Raw genomic sequence first — 25,802 nt, 5'->3', positions numbered from 1 at the left:
ACAACTACTCTGTTACCTCGCAAAAGACATCAGTGCACTTGCAAAGATGATGCCATGCAGGCAGCGCAATTCTTCAAGAAGTACTACAAGATCCATGAACACTGGTGCATCAAGTCTGTAGCAGTTTGTAAGTTATGTTCCAGTCACAAAATATTTTGTCAACTCGGCTTGCGACCTTAACCTTTGACCTACTGACACGACTTTTGTGCTCTGCACAATGACTCATCTCCATCAGTCTATACTCCCAAGTTTCAAGTCCATATCTTGAATAGCTTTTAAGTTTTCTGGCCTATAGACCCAATTAATCTCATATCATCTTATCACCACATACTACGTTCCGAGTTTTAAGATACTACATCAGATTTGGCCTACCAATCTGGTATTGTGATCTGCACATCTTCTCATCGCTGTCTATTGGTATGCCAAATCAAAGTCATTACAATGAATGGTATCAAGTTATGACGCAGACAAGGATAATGAATGACCAACAGATGAAGAGATACAATATGCCATCAAATAATACCTCCATTTTTCTAAAACGGGTATAAAAAATAACACAAAGATCAACTTGAATTATGTAAGAGGTATTGAAACCGAACTTCTTTAGTAGTCATTGGGCCTAAAACAGGCCGCATTCAACTTTTCCCCGATGTAATCTTTCTATCATATTCAAATAAATACACCATGTATATCTGTTAAAGCATTTATTATCATTTATTTACAAGTAGAAATTATCGTCACAAATAATACAATTACACAAACTGAATCAGTATTCAAGTCCTGAAACATAACTATAGAACACAGTCATTCAATTTCCAATAAATATCATTGTTGCTTTTGATAAAATACTACTAGTACTGAAAATCAAAATACAAAATGTAGCTGTCAATTTGTCCTTTGATCAACTCTTAATAAAGAATAGTCACAGATTACAACTTACCTGCACTCAGGTAGTATATATTGTGAAATCTGCTTAAACTCATTTAAAAGGGTATACCTCCATAATTATATTTTCTCTCCCAAACTTGTAAGCAGCATTTTATTGACAAAAACACACTGTGTGTACAATATAAAGCTTTGTTTAGACTGCATGAAACCCATTGACAACTTAAGTTTTTTGCTCATCCCCTTTCGGCATCAAGTGATCAGTGTTTTACCATATCTAAAATGTTTTGCCATCTCCTTTTAACACTTAGCCTGCTGGCGGCAAGTGATTCTGCCTTTGCGACCAGTACAGACCAAGATCAGCCTGCACGTCCATGCAGGCTGATCAGCGTCTGCACTGAATAACACCCCTTCAATAATACGTGGTAGTGCCCAAACTGAATGATGGAACAGTCCATTTTAGAAATTTAGCATGGTAAACATTAAAGTTTGAAAATGTTTCGAGACCAGAGAATGAAGACTTGCCATTGGTCAGTTTCAAAATTGTGTCCGGAAACAACCAATCAGACACTTTAGTTCTCAGACTGGTCTCCTAACTCAGTTTTGTAACCTTGGACCAACATGAACCAATGAAGTATAGAAATATTAACTTCTACAAGAAAAATCAATGGATTAATTTGATTAAATAAAACCCAGCTAATGTGCTGTAGGAATACAGATCTTTCATCTTCAAATATTTCTACGAAGTTTCATCAAAATAAACCTTTAGCCTCCTAGCAGCAAGGATCATGGTCTGCACTGTTCGCTATTCAGTCAGTAATTTTTCAGTGAACACCCCTTTGAATAATAAGTGGTGCTGCCCAATTTGAATGATGGACCAGTCCACCTAGAAATTTAGCAGGGTTAAGGTTAAAGCACTAGGAGCAAAATATAATGAGAGAAACAGAATATATTTGAGGAACTAAATGTCTGACAAAAATTGAATTAATACATCATATTTCTAACTGCATGACATCACCATACAAAGAATGTCCAAGTTACAATTGTGGAGCCCCGCATTCCACAGAATGTCCCAGTCACAAATACCTACATCAAACTTACTGTCAAACTTTTTGATTATATCTTTTTGGGATATTGGTTCATTTTTTTTTAAAAATAACCTGTGTTTGAAAATACTGTAATAAAACAATTTGTACCCAATCAACTCTATCCAGTAAATGACCTACCACAACATTTTATTTGAAATAAGGAATCTGTTCCCGACAGATAAGCAGTTACAACAATCTTCACAGTTTGTTTATCTAACATCTATTTTAATATCTAGGATAGCAAATATAATCATTTAATACATGTACATCTCATGACATGTTTATTTTCATCCCTTAATTGTTGGCAAATGGTTAAAACAAAGTTTTTGAATCTCACTGTTTCATATAATATGACAAATTCTGATTTTCAATGCTGGAAAAAGACTCAAGCTGAGACATTATTCATCAGCAGAACAGTGAAATATTCTCTCTCATGAGATTGTACAGATTGTATCTAAGGCAGTAAGCACCAGAATCAGTATTAATTAATGTTTAAATTCTTAAACTTAGCCTTAAGAAAAGAAAATATTCAATTTGCCAAAACTTTGTCTGTAGCAAATGCATACTGCTGAAAATTTGCAGAGCCATCATTAGTAGCAGAATGAAGATTCCTGAAAAGTTTCCTTGCAATAAATGCATATTCAGCAATGCCGCAGCCAAACAATTATGAATCATTTTAGTTTAGATTTCAGACTTTAAATGTGGATGAATATGGGTAGCGGAGAGCTAAATGTCATGATGTATTTTGGGCTAGATACAGAAAACATTGCTAGTTTCTCAAGAAATCATTTTCATTTTTTTTCACATCTATATTTGTAATTATGTACACTTCACGCATGTAATGCCAAACTGCTTGCAAATTATCACTACCTGAATGCAAAATCTTTCAAGTGCTTCATATTTTTACCAGTAATGCAGCCAAGCATCAAGTTCTTTTGTACATATTCCTCAATACGCCCCATGCTTTCTTCCAAAATTAATCAAACAACTATTACTACAATTGGTATCTAATATTACCAAAGTCACTTACTGGTAGCACTAAATTCTAACAGCATATACAATATTCCAAAGTAAATGGAATACATTTAACATTTCAATGCTCTTCAAATCAGGATCAAAAAGTAAAACAAATATATAGTCTAAATGGTACATGTTTAGAACAGTACATTTTAATCTACAATTCACAGAAATTGTAACAAAAGTATTCAGGTTGCATTAACATGAAATAACTCAGCACAGTTTTTTTTTCATACAATTTCAATTTCTACGAGTCCATTACACTGTTCTATAACATCAATTGTCTGAACACATTCCTCATGCTTCTTAACTTTTTCTTCTCTCTATGTTGTGAATAACGCATCACAAGAAAAGTCCTTTCTTCTTTAACTCTTCCTGTTTTCACAAGAAACAACCTTCATTTTTCTTGTCTCTATAACTAAGTGCCTGGTATATCAAGATCACATGCCCAGTAAAGAGACACTGATGGTGAAAGACTTTTGACGTAATCTGTATTAGAAAACTTAACAAATTTTCTTACGTTTTTTCATCAAACTCTCTCAACCACCTCTGACACATTCAACACAGAAATATGTGAAGTTTTCAACAAATCTTTAGAAATATCTCATCAAATATTGAGATTGTTGCCAGACTGTTGCCAGATTGTTGCCAGAATATTGCTATACATCACAATGCCATATTTCTTCCTTCTATACTTATAGTCACTGCTCGCATTGATTTAGAATTTTTCTTCTTCTCAGCAAATTTTCGAACTTGTTTCTCATATCTAGATGGTTCCTTCTTTCCTGCCCCCTGTAAAAACAAAAACATTTTAAAAGTATGACTAGAAGTTTATCTGCAGATAATGCTACACTTTACAATAGAACGAAACTGTGGGTATTCATAATTCTGTAATAACTGTTGTGTAACTAGATGGTCGTTTAAATGCAAAAACATGTGTTTTGGAACACAGGGAGAGCATATATTTGAAACCTTATTTGGTAGGTAAAGACACTTTGAAAATTCAATGTTAAAAATTTGTGTTCAACAGTTTTTCTTCTGGGGTATACAGTAACAGACAGGAGAGCTTGCAGCAAAATTTAAGGCTTTGCTATCAAAATTAAGGCAGCATATTTACTGTTTGAGCACAAGCAGATGCAAGTATGATCACTGAATGAGGCAGCTGTTCTCCATCATTATTTGACAGAAGACAATGTGTCATCCTTGACCGATGACCTATGTGGCGAAGTTGTCAGTTATTTGTGAAGAACAGTCAATACTGGTATAAAATTAGAGACCACATGCTGACAAGCAGGTCTGTTGGTACCTTTTTCAGCTATAACAAGGATGTAGTTCAAAAAACATGTTATCCAATGCACCATCTACGTGAATAGTGCACATGAACAATTCAATGTAATGGTCTTACTTCTTCCATCATTTCATAATTACTTTCAATCTCCCTGTATTTACAGTAGGACCAGAGACGTCACTATTTTTCCACACCAACAAGAAATTTCACACTGGATGTGTGTTGCTGCTTTAAAATTTCATTAGAAGCACTATTTACAATTTTACTGTGGCTAAAGAACAAATCTGTATTATTTATATAACATTAGTAAGAGAAGATTGGTTTCTATAACAAGAGATCACAGAGTGATCTTGGCACCCACCATTGAGTCATTTTTGAATGTTCCAAATTTCAAGACTAGCTCAAAATCCTAAAAGTAGGTAACTAATAATTATAACTAATAATTAAACCCATACCCTAAACAAGAGAGATGACACCATTAACAGTCAGGGGTGTAACTGTTTTAAGTTATGTAACCTATTTCAGTTACTTTCTCGAGCATTTTATAACCTGTATTAGTTATAAAATATAGTTAACTCAGATAAATTATTCAAAAAAGGTCTTTTTGCTGTTCTCACAAGGTGACCTTTATAGTGAAATTAGTAGCAAACTGTGGTTAATCAAATTCTCTTTTAGTCTGAGCATAACCTGATAAGCCTAATGGGATATTAAGAGTTTTATAGCTTTAAAACTCTTGCGTAAAGCTTTATCAGCCTTGCGTAAATTTTTTTACTGCATAGCTGGAAAGATAAAAGGTCAAGGATTCAAGAAATAATTGCATTAGTCTCATTCAAAATAAGGAATTGGCACAGGAGGGCTTTGTAATATTTTATGATAACTGAAACAAGTTATGAAAGTTTAAGCAATAACTAAAATGAGTTATAAACTGCGATAACTTGAAACAGTTACACCCCCGACTGATTAATGAGTTATATGCAATTTTTATTTTTTTTCTTATTATGATACAAAGAATGCACATATAAGTACTTATATTATAACTAATAATTAAACCCAGAAATTTGAGTACTAAACAAATTAATCATCAATCTGCTAGCATAGTCCATTCACTGCTTAGGTGTAATAAGAAAATAATGAACACCTTGAATCATTATCTCATTAGTGTCTGCAGACTTTATGACCCTTCTACAGTAAGGCCATAAAAAACCAATTAACTACTTGGAGGGCCACTGGATATAAAATTATATTAGAAATCAAAATAAACAAAAGGCTCATTCAAAAATTGTTGAACCAGTCTGATTTTCAGGGGGACACAACTAGGGTATAAATGCATCATTCTGACAAAGTTTGGTCAAAATCCCCCCAGTAGTTTCTGAGGAGATGAGATGACGAGATATTGTTAACAGACGGAATGACGGACGGACAACAGACCACGGACGCACGTGATTTGAATAGCCCACCATCTGATGATGGTGGGCTAAAAATACCATTGTCTTTACATTGAGAAATATTCACACATTCTTCCATGGAATAATACTGTGCTCATTAAGTCACACAGTATCTCCATAACAGAACTTGTGCATATTTCTCTATACACAGCTTATTACCTAGATAATTATCATGGTTGCACCTGTCCAATAATAAACAAATAAAGATAACTCACCCTTCTAACACTTCTTTCATCCTCCCCTTCGTCTTCAGTTTTCCATTTAGGTCGGATCACATAATCTTTATTAGAAGGTAGGGGCACTCTGGCTCTGTAAATCCATCCTGGGTCACCTGGCCTCAGAGCTCTAAAAGAACAATTACATAATGTTTACTTTCACAAGACAGGTACACTGAATGCTGATTATGACATATTAGCAAAGCGTGATGTAAAACGTTCGAAGCAACATGGCTCATCACAAATTTCAAACCCAATCATGGTGGGTTTTGATTGTTGTTTGAGTTAACCTGTTTCACAGTATTAGTCATTAGGGCAGTACATCCAGTGTTCAGTTTTTGATGGTGCGTAAGACCCCAGGTGCCCTGCTGGACATTATTTCAGGCATAAGCGTGCACCTGGGTAGAACCACCGGCCTTCTGTAAGCCAGACTGATGGCTTCATCACATGGGGAATTTCAAACCCACATCAGTGAGTGGCAAGTGATTTGATTTGTTTGTTTTGTTTTGGGTTTAACGCTGTTTTTCAACAGTATTTCAGTCATGTAACAGCGGGCAGTTAACCTAACCAGTGTTCCTGGATTCTGTACCAGTACAAACTTCCCCACATGAACTATCAGAGGTGGAGGACGAATGATTTCAGACACAATATCTTTTATCAAATCATCACAGAGAACATACGCCCCGCCCGGGGATCGAACACGCGACCCCGCGATCCGTAGACCAACGCTCTCCCTACTGAGCTAAGCGGGTGGGCAAGTGATTTGAAGTCAGCGATCTAAGCCATTCAACCATGGATGCCCCATAAAATAATCCACTACAGCTGAAATCGAAGTTACCCAAATAAAACCCCAGGCACACAACTTCACATGCTAAGAAACATTAATCAAATATTTTTTCAGAAATACGTGTTACAAATTTTATAAGACATATGCAAATCAAACTACCCCATCCATATCTTTTGAGAGGGGTTGGGAGAGATCGAACAATGGAGAAACTGGGCCATTAAGTAACTGAGCCATCCCATCCATAATGCAAATTTATTTGAGCTAGGCCTGCTAAAAACAACAGTACTTACTTTTGTTCCCCTGTTAGAGACTTGTCAAGATCTTTCCTCGGTGTCATTCCACCATCCTCCATGCTAAAAATACAAAATTAGAACTCACTTACTCAAATTTAAAATACAGAGCAACCTTTCCTAAGCAATACCATAGGAAAGACAGTAATATGTATGTTGCATTGCCGTGATTGATATGAACGTGTTCTTGTCAATTGGGAAAGCAAATAACTGCCTTTTCTGCAGAAGTGTAGTTTAACTCGGGATAAACTATACTTAATATCCAATGTAGAAAAAACTTTATGGTTAACTTAATAATCAAGTTTTATCTCTCTATATTTTTTACATTCACAGAAATAGATGTAAAAGAGAATAAGGTAAGTGGAACACACAGACAAGACGGGTCAGGTTTCAATAATTTTATTATAATACCGACGTTTCGACTATTCAATAATTTTCATCAGGGTACAATTTTGAAAAATTAATTGACTGAAGTATAATTTCTGCGGTTTTTAGTGTCACGTGACTTGATCTAATTATAGAAGTATTGTTAGAGTTTTACTGTTGATGTCATTGTATATATAAACATGTATATTTTGAAGAAATATAACAATAAATGTTCATGAGAGTTTTTAAAACTGTCTTATTTATTTACTTGTTTTTTTTTGAAAATATCATAGACTGAATGTATGTAGATCACAGAAATAAAGAGGATTTTCCATGCAGAAACTTAATTTTTCAGAATACATTGATTGAATGAACATTTATGCAGAATGTTGTTTATCAGATGGGAGCAAAATATGACAAATGTTCTGCAACATATTGTTGTAACCTTAACCCTTATCATGCTGGACACGATTTATTCTGCCTTTGCGACCAGTGTAGATCATGATCAGCCTGCACATCCGTGCAGTCTGATCATGATCTGCACTGTTCGCCATTCAGTCAGTATCCCTTTTGGTAAGCACCCCTTTTAACGATTAATGGTACAGTCCAAACTGAAAGATGGACAAGTTCATTATAGAAATTTAGCAGGGTCAGGGTTAACAGCCGAGTAAGGTCAATAAAATCTAACATGTAAAGTTTGCGTGTTACCTTGTTCTCCTTCTTTTAGGTAACTGGTCATAATCTCTTTGTTCTCTTTCTTCTTTCGACAAGGATTTATAATTGGATGTGAGATTAAATAATGGTCTTGACCAATCATCTACAAGATAAATACGTTTTAGAGTTAAAATCAACTTAATATACTATCAACTAATCTGTATTGATAGGGACTGCCACAAGCATCTACTAGATAAATTTGTTCAGAGTTTAAATCCACTTCGAGTATTTACTAGTATCAACTGATTTCTACTGATAGACACTGCCATTCTAGGAACAAACTTCTCTGTTAGAATTCCATACACTTATAATAGAGCTCCATACACTTCTACATTAGAATTACTGTGAAATCATTAATATTCATGGGGGACTAATTTTTGTGGATTTCGTGGTTGAGTCCATCCACGAAATTTAATCCCAACGAACAAGTTAAATTCCCATTCATTTTATGCTCAAAAGCTGAAATCCATGAATTCATATCCCCACGAAATTGCCGTTTTGACCAAAACCACGAAATTTCATGCCCACGAAATTTAATGATTTCACAGTATATAAAAATCCTTTATGTTTAATACAACAGATTTAAAATATAAACTATATTCTGTTTCAAACACTGTTTAGCAAAAATATAGAAACTTGCAAGATTCTGAAAAAAACTCAATTTGAACTCACTGATAAGTTTTCCAGCCATGTCTCTGTTCTCTTTGATTTCTTTGGGATATTTATATAAATACATCACAGCTTTTCCTATTCCACTTGTCTTTAAAGCACCTGGATTGAGAGTTGGAAACTGAAATATAAAACACACGAGTTACAGAGATGTAAACTGAATGTAAAGCACATGAGTTTAGAGATGACTCCAAATACAGTCAAAACCCCGTTCTTCATTAAGGTTTGCTATACAAAAAGTTGGTGACGGTAAGTCAATCCTAACTAAAGTTATAAAAGGGAAAGTTAAGCCCAGACCAGGATTTGAATTGTGACAAGTCTGTTCAACATTATAAAATGTACAAAGGACCAACCATCTAGACAACTGCCCCACAATGGAATTTTCTGAGTGTGCAGACCAATTAAGTGATGCTGACCTTGAACTTGACCCCAGTGACCCTCATATATAATCAAAACCTTGGTTTTTCTATAATAAGCTACCTATAGGCCAAGTTTAATTTCAATACATTAATTCAAACAAAAGTTACTGAGCAGAAACAGTTATTTCTATTTTTAGTAAGTGACCTTGACCTTGAACCTAGTGACCTCATATGCAATCCTAAACTCCAGCTCTATACAAGTCAAGTTTGATTGCATCCACCCTTTTAACACCCAGCCCACCCAATGACATTCACCAATGTAATAAGCAGATTTTTTGAAGATATGGTTAAGAAAGCCAGATTTTAAATTCAACAGATAACAAATGATTTGTGAAACATTTTTTTATAAAGGTGTGTAAGACAATAACAGACTTGTGTACTTCTAATTATATTTTTCTACTGAAATATATTCTTATACTTCTATATGAAATTCAATTGTCATATACCATATTAGCTTCTTGATAATTCTTATAAACTGTTCTGTCCCCAACATTTACGCTATTGAAAAACTCCCCTCTTATTTCCTTTTACAATACAGTCAAACACATCTATCTTGCGGTCACATGGGCATGAGCAAATTCCTGGGTTTCAAGCAATATTAACAGACAAGAGCTGTGTGTAAAACACATATAGCCACTCATGAAACAGGCATACAGAATGACAATCATCAAGAATCAAAATTATGAAAACTGTTGTACTTATTCATCAAACTCAACAGAACATCAACAACTGGTCATCAATTCATACTGCTTTACAACTACTAAAAATAGCAAACATCAATCATGATAAAACTCTTACCTCTCCAAGAATCTTGAGAAACGCTTGTCTAATCTGTAAATTAGGTAAGCTTTTGTCTGGCAGGGGAGCTAACCACTCTGTCATTGTACTTAAAATACCACAATCCAGAAAAGCACCATGAAGATCTGCCCTAAAAACAAACAAGAGGTTGGCTGTGCTGTGGTTAACCAGTTTTTTTCCAATGGTTAAATTTTGTAGGTTGAAATACTATGAAATCAGGCTATTTTCCTTGCAACATAGCCTGATTTCATAGTATTTCAACCTACAAAAATGTCAAACCAGCATCGTAATTATTTACACAATGTGTGTTACTTTTTCAAACAAAGAACTCTTGAGCACCCGCCCCCTCCCTAATAATAATGTCTTCTAATGAAGTTCAATTTTCCCCGACTCAGTATTTCCTGACTATGCCAAAGCAAGGCACAAAATTACAAACTGACAGGCTAGGACACATGATTAACATTTTCAAAATTTTCAATATCTTGGTTCACTAGGTCATGTTAGGATAATGAAAATTGCTTTTGGATAGAAAAATCCCTATCTCCCGTCTGGATTTTAATATTTTTACTATAACTTAAATTTTAATGATCAAATTTATGGAATGACGATTTGTTAAACAGCAGTTTTTTTTTAACATTTAAAATTTTATTCCTCTATCATTTTAGTAACGAAGTGAAAGGATTAAAGCAAAATAACAGACTCACTTTTTTAGCTGAGACACAACGGTAGGTAAATATTTGAGTTTTCTAATGGCTGGTTTCTTCTCCATATTTAAAGCTCTATCCTCCTGCAATATATAAACAGTGTAACAATTAAATCAATGTTTGTTTAGTTTGGTATAACATCCTGTTTTACCATAGTATTCTTAATATGTATTGGCTTTTTAAAATAGAAGTATTAAGTCCTCCTGAAGAGCCTGAACAATTTCTCCACAAGACTCAAATTTTCTTGGGTCTTAAGTGAGACATACATAATTTAGGTCATATGGCAAATTCAAGATTTTGCAGTGGAGAAAGACCCCGAGATATTGCAGTAGCACAAATATCACAACTTCAGTCAAATATCATATTCAGAAAAACTGCTTGTCAAAAATAAGGAAGATTGTGCAACAAAACCCCCAATCCCCCATGAAATCTGATGCAGCAGATTTCCTTTTCTTGTCAATACTGAACTTGACTGATAACTTGAGTACATGAAATCTCTCTCCTGATTTCAGATACAGTAGATCAGGTAATTTTCATGCAAGCTCTATCTAGTGATTTCAATTGTTGCAGTAACATCCATAGTTTTAACCCTTATCCTGCTAAATTTCTATACTGAACTTGTCCATTTTTCAATTTGGATGGTACTATGAACTGTTAAAAGGGGTGCTTACCAAAAAGATACTGGCTGAATAGCGAACAGTGCAGATCATGATCAGACTGCATGGATGTGCAGGCTGATCATGATCTACACTTGTCTCAAAGGCAGATAAGGGTTAAGAATTTGTGAAAACACGATTATCATCCTTTAGAACATGTTACAGAATATTTTGAATTCACAAGTGGCATAATTTGCAAATCTTAGCAAAAAATAAAAAACATCGTGGATATTACCCAATCTACAATATGAAAAGCCAGATTTGCACTAAACAATATGCATGCTGTTCATGCTAAATCACAATACATTTATCATATGAGCCGCACCATGATAAAACCAACTTAGTGTGTTTGCGACCATCCGAGCAGTCTGGTCAGAATCCATGCTGTTCGCTTTCAAAGCCTGTTGCAATTATAGAAACTGTTAGCGAACAGCATGGATCCTGACCAGACTGCGAGGATGCGCAGGCTGGTCTGGATCAATGCTGGTCGCAAACCCACTATGTTGGTTTTCTCATGGCACAGCTCATATGTTCTACACAGTTCTATATCATACCTCGGCAGCAACCTTCATTTTGTTTATCATATCTGCTATAAGGTCATCACTGTCATTAATTAGATCAAAATCTTTCCGTTTTCTCCGTCGACTCTTCATCTCCTCTTTCTTCTTCATTATCATCAGATCAAAATCTGAAACTTGGTCCCTGTGAAATACAAAATGTAAAATGTATTCAACAGAAGTGGGTGAGGTCAACCTTAAACATATCTTTACTTCCCCCTCCATTTTGTGCCCATATAATTTCATGATTTTTACAAAAACGCCAATCCATACAACATTTTATCAAATTGTTAAAATAAAATAAATAGGATTTTTTTACTACTTGGGTTTAATTTGTGGACAGATGCAACCGTGAAATTAACAATACATTCATTCCCAGCATAAAGTGATGATTTCACAATACTGTAAACCTAGAAATGGTTTCGCGCTATTTAAGTTAGCGACTTTTGCGGTCGATGTGTATCTGTGAAGTTTTGTAGCCGCGAACCAGCCAGCTACCATGAAAACGTGAAAGTTTGTAGTTTTTATTGTACATGACAACAATGCTTTGATTTGCCATTTATTTTCTAAGCCGGTTAAAGAAACATGCTTGGCACCTGGAAAGTTTGACATTATTGTTTTATTAATTGAGATGTTTTAATAATGTAGAAATTTCTTATTATAGTACATGTATATTTATATTATATACTCATATCACGGATCAAATAATTTAAGCAAAAATGTGATACAAACAAATACATTGTCTATGGGACAATATGCAAACATTTTATTTTATCGAAAATTATGTGAAACACTGACAATAGTAAAATGCATGTATTTGTTTGAGCCTGTTGTTTTAATCACCTTGGCTATGTTACCGTATCAAACAATAAATTTTATTGTTAAAACACTGTTACCATTCTCAGCCATGGCCCAGTTATCACAGGGAAAAATGCTTGTGTTTGTTTGATCAAAATTGATATCACTAAAACATCTGCATAGACATATTGGTCTGCTTTCTTATACTGCTATACAACGATTTGTGATTTGTATATTAAAGAACGTGAATTTCACTCACAATCACAAAGTAGGGCAGACTGAAAATGTGTTAAGGATAAGTGACCAATTACTAGTATCTGCACAATTTATGTGCAGCCTTATCTGTTATTTTACCTTCGATCGTTTGTTATGTGCTTAAGCTATTAAGCTTAAGTGTAGTTAACGACCGGCATATTACGCAAATCTTTGTAGCCGCTAAACTATCTGTCGTCATAAAAACGCGAAATATAATGTTCGCGAACGTTTCTAGGTTTACAGTACATATATGAATGTTTATAAAACAACATGTTTTTGTTTAACTTTTGCTGCATGTTATGATTAACATCTATAGCTATTAATACACATTACATGGCTGTTTTCCAGTTCCTTAGAAGCCACCTTACATAATTATGTTTTAAAGGTTGATAACGTAATTATAAAACAAATTTCTTACTCAATGTCCCCTTTCCCATCTTGTCTTGCTGCTGCATCATTCTCATCGTCAGACATTTCTGGAAGTGCCTGACTCCCAGTTGCCTCCCCTGTTGCCATGCCCTCTCCCTCATCATCAGATAGTATGGCTGAAATAATACCATATCTCATGACTTTTGCATCAAGTATGCAGAATATAACAGAGCTAACCACCAATATGAACGTCATTTTTGTCAACTATTTCCTAAATATGACCATCTAACCTAGATATCAATAGGTACATAACAGCTATAGGATAGCACTACCGGTAATCTCTTTAAGCATACCATTCTTCACATGATTTTCAGGATTATCAAAACTTTAACCAGCATAATTATTCTCCAGTTATATAACTTTTCAGTTATGGAGGTGCAAAAGCAACATGAATATCCAATCTTCAGTGGCTTCAGTAACTCGGTTTGTCAGCAACTCCATTAATTTAACCCGTTTCTCCTTGTTTTCCAAGCTGTAGCTTCAACCTCAGCCTCAGTACCTCTGTTTGTCAGCAACCTCAATATTTAAACTGTTTTTCTCCTTTACCCAAGTACTGCATGTTTGCTAACTTCCTGATTAACTAACCTGTTTTCTCTTATACTAAAGTACCTCCATGTTTACCAGCAACCTCTCTAACTAACCTGTTTTTTCCTTTTTCTTTCGAGCTGTAGCTTCAACATCAGCTTCTCCAAAACCTTCAAATTCTTCCTCTTCGTCACTGGAGCCAAAAATGTCTGCCACCAAGTCACTACAAAGCACAACACATAAACAAATGATAGACAGGACTCTTGCTACATGACACAGCATTGACAGCAAACAAAAATTTCAGAAGTTGCCATTTAATATTATTGTTAAGACGCTATTCAACCATTGTAGCGAACAGCCTTATAGTTCAATATTCTCCAACATTTGAATAATAAACTGTGGTAAATCAGACATTAAACCAAACAAAGGCCTTAATTACTTGTTAACTATATATTTACAATAATTGGGGCCTTTTTACCCTTAAATAAGGAAGAGGACAAGTCCTGCACTCAAGGTTTTGAAAATATATACATGGTCTTTGTCTAATTAGGGAATTTTGAAGAAAAAAGGTATTTTCTATGAAATTTTTACTGACAAAAAGTTTTACAGAAGATTTCATTAAGCATGATGCCTTGTTAGTCAAATGTTTGATAAAGTGACACACGGATAATTCCGAGTGATATATGCAAAAAATAATTTGGGAATAACATTTGCCAGAACTGAGTAATTATAAGTTGATTTTGGATTTGGAAATATAATATAAAAGAAGGAAAAAATGCCCTAAATTGATGTTTTTTACTGCTAGTGCCGCTGATTAAAATATTGTAGCAATTACTTAATAAGAACTTACTCTTTATCACTCTCATCATCACTTCCCTTCGCCTTTTCTGCATCAGATCCACCCCTGTAAATATATCTTATCATAAACATCAAAGTTATCTTTCTTTGTCTCTTCTTTATTTTATCAAAATGTGTCTTTATTTTGTATCTTTGCAGCAAACAATGATTTTTCCCTTTCTGGAAGATATGTCACTTTTTTCTCTTACTTTTTAAATAAATGTCACTATCCCATTCCTTCAGTTCTTTAAAAAAAATTTGGTGATAATCAAAAATCAATTTTCCAGCTTTTTCTAATATTTCAATACAATGTATATTGTGTATTTCAAGAAAGGTTCCTTATTACATCTGTTTTGTAATTTCAGATTTTACTTTCAAGTACTGTAAAAGCAGAAATATTCGCAAGGGTTTAATTCTCGCTATATTCACGAGGCACTACATCTCGCGAAAATGAATCCTCGCGTAAATATTCACCATTGGTATAATTCTAATTCAAGCAGGTTACCATTTTTACAATTTAGCAAATATTAAATCTTGCGAACATACTTAAAATTTCAAATTTGTGAAATTTTGACCTGCGAAAACATGTGCCTTTACAGTAAAATTGTAGCTCTCAAGTTTTTACTCATTACATGTAAATCAAGCAGCATCTTTAAAATTTCATGGCTTACTTGTCACTACCGGCAGGTGACCTTGGAGGACTTCCACTTCCCCTGCTACCAAGTGGGGAGTATGGGGGTGTACCACTTCCTGCAGGCGAAACTGACCTTGACCTTGAACCACTTCGACTTCTGCTGCGAGACCTATTCAAATGATATGAATCATAAGGGTAAGAAACTAAGATAGCATTCTGTCAGCAGTTATATAGAATTTTAAATCCATAAAGCTACATGTGCCATAAAAATTAACCTGGCCCCTAAAATAATTGTTTTGACTCATTTTTACAGGACCGCAGAATATCTAAAATGGACTGAAAATAAAGGTACAGGTCTTTAGTTACTATTTACAAGTACATGTACTGTAACACTGATAGAGATTCAGCTGTGCATATATTAATTTCACACATAGATTTGTTTATAAAACATATCATTCTTCATTTATATTTAGTTTAAAATATCAAAGAAAACTAGTTCCAACAGGTATAAATATAAAACATGTGCTACTAACATTAAATGTATCTGGCCTAAAAGCCAAATGAAGAATCAATTTTGCAGTACCTGCTTCTGCCACTGGCCCTAGATCCTGACCGGCTTCTACTGCGATCACTTCCAGCTGGTGACCCAGACCTTGACCTACTTCCTCGACTAGCTGGGCTCCCTGACCTACTTCTGGCTGGAGAGCCTGATCTTGACCTTGCCGGACTTCCTGACCCTGACCTACTCCTTCTACTCGCTGGACTACCAGACCTCGACCTACTTCCCCTGCTGGCTGGACTACCAGACCTTGACCTCTGACTAGCTGGACTTCCTGACCTACTTCTAGCAGGACTTCTTGACTGACTTCGTGCAGGACTGCCAGATCTTGACCTACTTTTCTGACTTGCTGGACTTCCTGACCTACTTCTTGCAGGGCTTCCTGTTGGAGAACCTGACCTACTTCTCTGTCCTTCAGCTGGAGAGTTTGACCTTGATCTACTTGCATGACTGCCTGCAGGACTTGCTGACCTACTTCTTCCACTTCCTGTTGGGGAAGGAGATCTACTCCTATCTTGAGCTGGGGAACCAGGGGCACTTCCATCTTGATCAGGTGATGCAGGTGCACTTCCTGCTGGAGAAGGTGACCTACTTCTTTCAGCTGGTGATCCTGGTGCACTACCAAGGGGTGATGCAGGATGTTCCATTTCAACATCACTACCAGCAGGAGATGCTGGGCCACTTCCATTTTCTGCAGGGCAATCGGGTGGCTGTGTTTCTTCTGTGGGTGATGCTGGTCCACTTGGAGATTCAGGCTGACTGTCAGCAGGTACTGGGGATCCTGGACCTTCTCCATCATCCTCATATGGAGACCTTGGAGAGCCAGGTCCTCTTCCACTCTCTGTTGGGGAGGTAGGTGACCTTGGTGAATCTGGACCACCTTCACTATTCCCAGGGGAGCCTGGAGGACCCTCTGATGGGGATTTAGGTGAACCCTGAGGAGAGGCAGGTGAACCAATCGGAGATTGTGGCATATCATCAGGAGACCTTGGACCACTGTTTACAGACATTCTTTCTTGTTCCCCTTCTGACTGTGAAGTTTCACCTACAAATAAAGTCCAAATAAGATCAAAGAATTTATCTAATTCATGAAATAAAGAAAGCGTTTTCTTTCAAACAAACAGCTTTGTGTAGGGTTTAAATGAAAGGAAATGGGCCTTTGATGTTCTCTCCAAAAAGCATCATACAAAGTTTCAACAAAATCAAGCACTCTTTCACAACAATAACATCTGAATTACATGAATGTTATACTGAATGGAAAAAAGTAAATCTACCAAGAAATGAATGCAGATGAAGAAATGACAGTGTACAACAAGCCTTTATTTTTCTTTGTTTGTTTTGTTTTTATTGGGTTTAGATCCACAATGGCACAATTTAGGTCATATGGAAACTTTTCAAGCTTTTGATGGTGAAGGACCCCCAAGAGCCCCAATGGGCATTATTCAGGCATTGACCAGCACCTCGATACAACAAATTTATGACCTTCAGTAAGCCACCTGAATAGCTTCCTCACATGAGCAATTCTACATACTAAGCGAGGTTTTGGTAGCACACTGATGGGGGGGGGGGGGGGGGGGGGGGGGCAAGTGATCTGAATGTGGCAGTCTTAACCATTTAGCCACAGAGACACCCCAACTTCATTTTTAAACAAGAGGCCCATTTCAAGAGGCCCAAATGGGCCTAAGTCGTTCACCTGAGGCACACCTTGACCTAATTAAAATATGGGAGAGGACCATATAATTATACTACAGACAAAGTTTAATGCAGATCCATCTGGCGGTTTAAGAGAAGAAGACTTTTAATTTTAAAGGTATTCACAGTAATTGATTAGACGCAAGACCTACATGTTAGATTTTTGTGCTTGTTGATTATATGTAATTTATTATGTCATACCTTGTTCCATTTCATCCTCACTTCTAAACTCTCCTGCATTATGATTTCTGTTGTCTTCACGACCCTACAAAATAAACACTTTCATTTTTATGTATTTACAGCTACTGCATGCTATATTAAATAATAACAGAATGAAATTGGTCTGTTGAACAGTCAGGGGTGTAACTGTTTTAAGTTATGTAACCTATTTCAGTTACTTTTTCAAGCATTTTATAACCTGTATTAGTTATAAAATATAGTTAACTCTGGTAAGTTATTCAAAAAAAGTCCTTTTGTTGTTCTCACAAAGTGACCTTTAAAATTTAATTGGTAGCACACTGTGGTTAATCAAATTCTCTTTTAGTCTGAGCATGACCTGATAAGCATAATGGGATATTAAGAGTTTTATAGCTTTAAAACGTTTGCGTAAAACTTTATCAGCTTTGCATAAAATTTTTTTACTGCATAGCTGGAAAGATAAAAGGTCAAGGATTCAAGAAATAGTTGCCTTAGTCTCATTCATAATAAGAAATTGGCACAGGAGAGCTTTGTAATATTTTATGATAACTAGAACAAGTTATGAAGTTTAAGCAATAAACTGCGATAACTTGAAACAGTTACACCCCTGACTGTGGAAATAAAGCTGAGCATTTCCATACAAAATCTTTTATTTTTGAAAAAAAAAAGTAAACTGTTTTATCACAATCATGGGTGTATTAAAATTGTGGTAGTAAGGTGATTTTCTTGGATAAATGAATTTCCATGAACTGGTTTAAAGTTTCAACGAGAACACAAGTTAAAACAATAATTACCCTGGATTTTAAATTATTTACTTTGAAGTAGTGTCACTAATTCAGGTTTTCTCAAGAACAGCCGATACAATAAAATTTTCAACCAAGAGGTGTCAGAGGAGACAGCATGCTTGACTATTTCAAGTAAGAGTCAGACCCTTGTGTCACATGATATCGGACATTTTTTTAACTACAGAATAAATTAAGATGGTAAGTGCATAAAAACTATCCAACAGGAAGGATAGACATGAGCTAAACATGCTCCCTCTTCTTAAGTTCTATGAAGTAGGGCATACCGGTAAGTATAAACTGTATAATAAGCAAATAACTACAAACAAACATTATGAAGTCAATCAACTCATACAGCTTTGGCAGAAAAGTATTTTTACTAGTAGCATACACATATCATATCAATTCCAGTAAGTACATTATATTTTCATTATTATTTACCTCTTGGATATTATAGTCATACTCTGGCTCATCCTGCAAGGGTGTCCCTCCACCTTCACCTGTAAGGACAAACAAACAAAAAACAGTAAGTAAGTGTTCAGAAATATTTATTTAACAAGAGGGCCATGAAGGCCCTGTATCGCTCACCTGACCTATTGACCTAAAGATCATCAAGATTAACATTCTGACCAAGTTTCATGAAGATATGGTCATAAATGTGGCCTCTAAAGTGTTAAGTAGCTTTTCCTTTGATTTGATTTTGACCTGGTGACCTAGTTTTTGACCCCACCTGACCCAGATTTGATGCTGACCTAAAGACCATCAAGATTAACACTCTAAGTTTCATTAAGATATGGTCATAAATGTGGCCTCTGGAGTGTTAACTAGCTTTTCCTTTGATTTGACCTGGTGACCTAGTTTTTTTACCCCTTATGAACAAGAATAGAACTTGACTTAAAGATCATCAAGGTTAACATTCTGACCAAGTTTCATAAAGATATATTCATAAATGTGGCCTCTAGCATGTTAACAAGCTTTTCCTTCGATTTAACCTGGTGACCTAGTTTTTGACCCCAGATGACAAAATATCAAATTCATCCAAGATTTTATTGAGATTAACATTCTGACCAAGACTGATTAAGTTTGGACCAGTCTGTGAGAGGCGACATGCCACTTTCGTTAAGATGTAATATACAGTTATTGACTTATGCTGAGGTCAATATGTGTTTTTACGGACCTGTAAATATGATACTGACCGAGGACGCAGTCAAATGAGTGCATATGAGAAGGGTATATAATATTAACAATTACAGGCAGCCAGTAACAACATTATATACCTAGTTATGGACATCTATTTCAGTTATGAAAATCTATTTCAATCATTTAAATACCAGTTTAACTATGACAAGTCTTGAAAATTTATGATTGAAATATTTATGAGACAGCACACATTCAATATTAAAGGCACTGGCCTCCAGATAGTTCGACAACAAAAATGATTTTTTTAGATATCTTGAAATTAATGCTGTATTTCTTAGACACTGACCTCCAGATTTTGGCGTAAAGATTATCTTTCTTTCAAACTGAAGTTTGGCCATATTATGAACATTAGAATAAGAGTTTTTGTTTCTAAACTATTTTAAAAATGCCAATTCAAGAAAAAAAGATGACCGCGTTGGGAATTGAACTCGGACCACCGAGGCAATAAAGAAGAAGTTTTCTGCTGTTGTTACCAGTACCACTATAGAGGATTTAGTGTTCAATGCGTGCTAAATATAGATATTTACAATCATGGCAATTTACCTCGAGTAAAGCGTTACAAACACTTTTCGATTTTCCACTCACTGAGTGGTTGCTTTTTAATTTTGACATTTGCAGCCACCGCAACAAGCCAAAATATGTCATAAACCTGGGGTATGTTCTGAAAAATCTTGTCACAACTCAAAAAGATGAATGAAAACAGTTAAACAGCATGAAATATATAGCATGATGTCCATGAAGAACGAACCCTTTTCTCCAACTGTATTACAATGAATATCGTTATATTTCTATGACTCGTTGATATTCCCAGTGTTCATTCCAGGCTGTGCCATGGGGCCATAGGCGCGTATTTTACCGTACTGGTGCATAAAAGTTTGCCCTATAGCGCCCGTTGGGCGCACACATTTTCAGAAAACAGTCTGTTTACAATGAGCCAACTTCCAAAGTTGTGAATCGAATATGACTCTTCTGATGACGTAACGTGCATTTTCATTGGTCGATGCTAAAATAGTAGCCAGTCTCCGGTCCCTAACAACATACAGCTTTCAATGTTGCTATGCAATGGCGGACAAAAAAAAAACAGTCGGGATTCGGAGAAAAAAGAAATCCAATTCTACGTTTTTCTCTAAATGTCGTAAAAAAGCAGACGACGGAGAACAAATTTCCAAAGAAAAATGACATGTTCGAGACCGCTCAAAAGCTTTACCGCTTAGCCAAAATCAGGCGACAAACATTCATTCCGTAGAAAATCCTCATTCATGGCTGTCGGACTTCCCGTGGTTAAGTTTCGGTAACGGTCAGAATATTATGACTTGTTTCGTTTTTGTCGTGTTGAGCGACCTGTGAAGTGTCCACTTTTCTCTTTGTAATTATGCTTTACGAACCGCGAAAATAATACCTTGAACTCCATGTAAGAAAAGTGTTAAAAATACAGCCTTTCCTTTCATGTAAATCAGTTTTTTTTTCATGGCCCCTGTTTTTTTCTAATGTCCCCAATTTTTTGCCATCATGGGGCCCTTTGACCCCACTTAAAAAAATCCTGGAATGAACACTGTATTCCCCAGGGCACTAAACAACTTTTGGGGACAGGTACCAATACCCTCAGGAAGGGGAATTTTTCGTCGTTTTAAGGCAAAAATGGGGAAGTTTTTAGCCATATATGTACTACTTTTCACACTTATTAATACTATTTTCAGTCATTTCTAACTAATGTAACTATATTTCTTAGAGGCACTATAATCAGGAAGGTCTAATACGGGGAGTAGAAACTCCGTATAAATCAATACATTTATCTGTATTATGCTGTCGTCCATACCTGTAAATATCGACCAGTCGTTAGCGATCGATATTTTGTTTTCGCCACTATCGATTAGTGTGTAATTAGCATATTACCTCATGTTAATCATGGAGCTATAAAACTTATTGTTCAAAGGGTTTACCAGTCACATGTTAAGTGGCGATAATTAGATGATCAGAGATTGATCTAAAGGGATTCTGAAGCAAAAACAGCATGCGACTGCATGTGGTGATATGCTTAATTATTATGAATTAACTCAAGCTCACTTCCCTGAAGAAATATTTTACCACGTAACTTCAGACGTTTATCAAAGGGCTGATTTTTGTTGGATTTGAAAAAAAAAATGGAAAATAACAGAAAGCTGACACTTTTCTTAATCTTGTAGAACCATAATTATAATTATTGTTTATAATGTCAGATTTCTACATACAGAAACAAACATTCTTCTTGAACGTAGGGAATGTTTCAAACGAAATTTTTGTTTAAACTCCAAAAATTAGTTTAATAAATTTAATCTTAAAACTGATGTGTGAAAAATACAATGTATTTAAATTAAAATAACAATATTTTTTTCTAAAAAGGCCGACAATGAAGTTACGTTTAGTATTCCGAACTTTTAGATAAAACTGCAGAAAATCATCTAGGTTTAACACGCATTTAAATGGTGAAGAACAGAGCAATATCATAAGCAAATATTTTCAGGCAACAGTTTACAGTTTTGACTTGCTATTTTCATTAAAATATGCCCTAATCTTTTTGTTCTAAATACTCTGAATCAACAAGGCAAATATCATGTAAAAAACGACGTCTTTCTCTCTGAGTAAGACAAGACTTAGTCTAGATTTAGCCATTTTCACAGGGCGAAAAGTAACATTAATGTAGATATTTTCCATTTAAAAACAGATGCAGGCAATAATTTCATGGCAGAACTTTTGTTTTCAACAAAAAATTCAACAAATGCTTTCCCAGATTTTCACTGAAAGGACGAGTTAAACTGTAAGGCGTAAGTGTTTGGGTAATACAGGGGTCAAGCTAGGTCCAAATTTTTGGGAGAAGTCACTTCTCCCTCAAGCTGATTTAGGGAGAAGTGGGGAGACTTTAGGGAGAAGTGGGAAGACTTTTTCTACCGCAATATAATGTTGAGTGATTCGAAAGGTGGCTGTAAATTTTCTTGTTTCTTGATAAAAAACATTGATGTGATCATTCATTTTCTTAGTTAGATCATTTCCCATACAGTGGTAATCCTTTCGTTACAAAATTCTGAAAAAAAGTAGTTTTCAAAATTCAAGCCGATGCTGTAAATGGAACCTGCCGAATTTTGGTTATATCTTATTCTTATGTGAAGTGTTTATTATTAACACCGAGCAAAGAAGTAGAAGTGTATTTATTTTTATAGCTCTTTGCACCGAGTTATTCACCGAGGAATCTCAATATCTCACTCTAATTATAAAACTGAAAGTAAAATGTGTAAACTAGAAATACATAAATTCAAATAAATTCATCAATGGAAGTCAATTTAACGTAGTTAATACATTACATGTCGTTCTTTTATCATAGATAACAAATATTTGTGTACCATATTCCAATTAATCGCATGGATAATCAGCAGTTTCTTTAATAAAACATTGTGTTGTTTTTGTTTTTTTTAGCACTCGAACATGTTGACAATTAACGCGAAGTGTCAAAGACATAAACGCGGCACTGATTGGCTTAACACAATAGACTCTGGTGTACCGGATAATTTGATTCGCTTTCACACTTCTCGGGAAAATCTCGCAAGTACCTGAGGTAGGCGGAGCTTAAATTATGCTACTGGCGTGTGTTTGTGTATTCGACACTCATTTATGACACCATGCAAATTGTCAACAGTCCGGGTAGCAGTAATTAGCGAGTGCGGAAATCAAAGAAAATCGGGCGACTTGCATTTCGCTTTGAGGTTAGATTTGAGCGAAGTTTAAAGTTCTAGAGCGCCTATTTCGCTCAAGTCGCCCACTCGCGAGAGCCCTGTAATAGCAGAATAACCTACGGCATACGCTTCGATTGGATGACAGCATAAGATAAGATAAATGCCGGTTTCCAGTCCCCGTATCAGTTGTTCCAGCTATAATATAACTTGAAAGAGAGTTCATATCTAGTTGTGTCAAACAACCTATTATCAGGGGAATTTTCTTCTGAGAAAGGGGAAAAAATATATTATTTTATGAGGGGAATGGGGCCCATATTCAGCCTAATGACATGAATGAGTGCCCTGTTCCCTCAAGGTAGACAACACGAATTATCAGAATGTAAAATCTGTCTACCCGAGGTCTCATTATTGAACAATTTAGCAACTTCAATGTTGGCAATTTTGTTGCGTGAAATTACCTACAAGAGTAATTTTCTGTATGTTTCAGGTCACTATTTATACATGAAAAACGAACATATTTACGCGAATCATGGAATCCTCTGACTTTTCTTTTGCATTTAGTTGTTTGGATTAATAGAGGAGTTCTATCAATTTCATTGTTACAGACCAAAAAATACATGAACAAATACGATTTTATACTTCTTGCTAACATTCCACAAATTCACAACATGAAACCGGTAATTAAAAAAAAAAACGGGGACGATATCTGGACTGGTTCACCTGTTCGCGATTTGACACCGTTAATACTACACCGCTGTTGTTGTTAACATAGGATCTCAGCTACTGTGTTTGGTTTGAAACTTGCATATTATTACCGATAAAAATGAGCAAGATTGCCAGGTTTTCATCTGTGTTAGTTTGACTAGATTCCACTGTTACACGACTGGTAAAAAACCTAGCTATGAAATCATGTTGTTAGGCTAGCTTTATTAGCTGAAGGTTGTGTAAACTAACTAACACTAAGTTGAGTAACACTAACACACGTTTCAATTTTGTACAGACATGGCAGGCCACGGAAATTACAGAATAAAGTTTTCTTCAATACAATTTCGATACATGTATGTATTGAAGAAATGAATCTACTTATTAATCATACATACCGTCGGTAAAGTCTGCTTCCATCTGTAAACCAAACAAGTGAGAAAAAAGTTTCTATTTTTTGTTTTCGAGTTTCACAATGGTGCGACAATATCCGAAGACTTCCGAGTAATGGTGCGGATTAATAATTCTACGGCATATAAAACTTCACTATCGCCATCGTCCACAGCACAATCCAGATAGACACTTCTATCGTTTATACTACATATTATTCGCTAAGACAGATCAGTGTAACAGACTACAGTCCAGATTTCATGTCGGACTTTTCAAATAGATACAACTTTAGACGAAAAGTTACTTTGCTACAAACAAATGTATAGAGTCACCAACAGAACATACAGTCAGTTTGATTTCTAGCCTCCAGCACCCAAAACACAACTCTGTGGCAAGTAATTCACAACACGTTTTCATGGGAATACCAAATAATGTCAGAAAACGAAAACTACAGTCCCAAACCCGATATAAATGTTGTTCAACAAAAAAAATAATAATAATAATAATAAAAAATAGGGCTAATATTGACAGACTTCATCACATGCAATGCTGCTGGTGAAAATGCTTTGTTAAAAGTAGCAATTAAGACACGCAAATGCTTTTAGTGATCTTGTAGTGTTTCAGCATTTTGTCACGCATACCTGAAAAAGAAATGGGTATTTTTTAGATATAATCTAAACAGATATAATCTGCTGATAATAGTTGTGAAACATATATAGAACATAAACAACGTTGAAATGTCTTAAATAATATGTAGTGTATTAAACGAGTCCTTTTCTTTCTATAGAGGAGATACATATTTCCACAAGTGTGAGACATTTTTTAAATATATGTGTTTTCAAAAACTTACAGATTTTGTCCATGAAAAAAACAACAACAACATTTTGATGACGTGTTAGAATGTCGGACAGACGCTTCAAGCGAAAAAGCACGCATTTTCTCGTCAAGTAGATCTAATAAGGGATTGACTTGCAATGATTTTTACTTGAACAGTCAAAAATATTTTCATGGAATAATGTGTATGTTACGTACACAATACCTCCAAAAAATGATTTCTTTCCAAATTAACCGAAAGTTAGTATATCTTTACGGCTTAAATATTACAGGGCATTTTTCAATAAAACACTATAGATTAAAACCTACGATATCGGATGCAAAACTTATTGCAGATTGTTAGTTTTATTGTGGTTTTATTTTTT

The 25,802-nt window shown here is 35.3% G+C and overlaps 1 protein-coding gene across 2 annotated transcripts; it reads right to left on the bottom strand.

The window, feature by feature from the left end:
* Positions 1-689: 689 nt before the first annotated feature.
* Positions 690-24,754, bottom strand: LOC123554857 (protein IWS1 homolog). 2 transcript variants are annotated; one of them, XM_053547657.1, is made up of 17 exons: positions 24,612-24,754; positions 19,049-19,107; positions 17,829-17,892; positions 16,144-16,980; positions 15,960-16,107; positions 15,414-15,545; positions 14,756-14,809; positions 14,022-14,128; positions 13,370-13,496; positions 11,896-12,043; positions 10,686-10,768; positions 9,982-10,111; positions 8,768-8,885; positions 8,090-8,198; positions 7,016-7,078; positions 5,939-6,068; positions 690-3,782 (listed from the first exon to the last, which is right to left on the bottom strand). In XM_053547657.1, the coding sequence occupies exons 1-17, from the start codon at positions 24,631-24,633 to the stop codon at positions 3,657-3,659; spliced, it is 2,457 nt and encodes an 818-aa protein (XP_053403632.1). In that variant the 5' UTR covers positions 24,634-24,754; the 3' UTR covers positions 690-3,656. The 2 variants fall into 2 exon arrangements, with proteins under 2 accessions (XP_053403632.1, XP_045201159.2); XM_045345224.2 differs by having other exon boundaries at positions 15,960-16,980; positions 24,612-24,753.
* Positions 24,755-25,802: the final 1,048 nt, after the last annotated feature.

The sequence above is a fragment of the Mercenaria mercenaria genome, chromosome 7 (assembly GCF_021730395.1).
Source record: "Mercenaria mercenaria strain notata chromosome 7, MADL_Memer_1, whole genome shotgun sequence".
Taxonomy (NCBI): domain Eukaryota; kingdom Metazoa; phylum Mollusca; class Bivalvia; order Venerida; family Veneridae; genus Mercenaria; species Mercenaria mercenaria.
Note: the sequence above shows the minus strand (reverse complement) of the source record. Positions and strands in the feature narration are given on the sequence as shown.

Excerpts from the sequence above, each read along its gene's own strand:
- LOC123554857 (XM_045345224.2), bottom strand. The coding sequence starts at position 24,633 with ATGGAAGCAGACTTTACCGACG. Across the intron at positions 8,199-8,767 it reads CATGGCTGGAAAACTTATCA|ATGATTGGTCAAGACCATTA; the intron begins GTGAGTTCAAAT and ends TTTATCTTGTAG. Across the intron at positions 3,783-5,938 it reads ATGAAAGAAGTGTTAGAAGG|GGGGCAGGAAAGAAGGAACC; the intron begins GTGAGTTATCTT and ends TTGTTTTTACAG.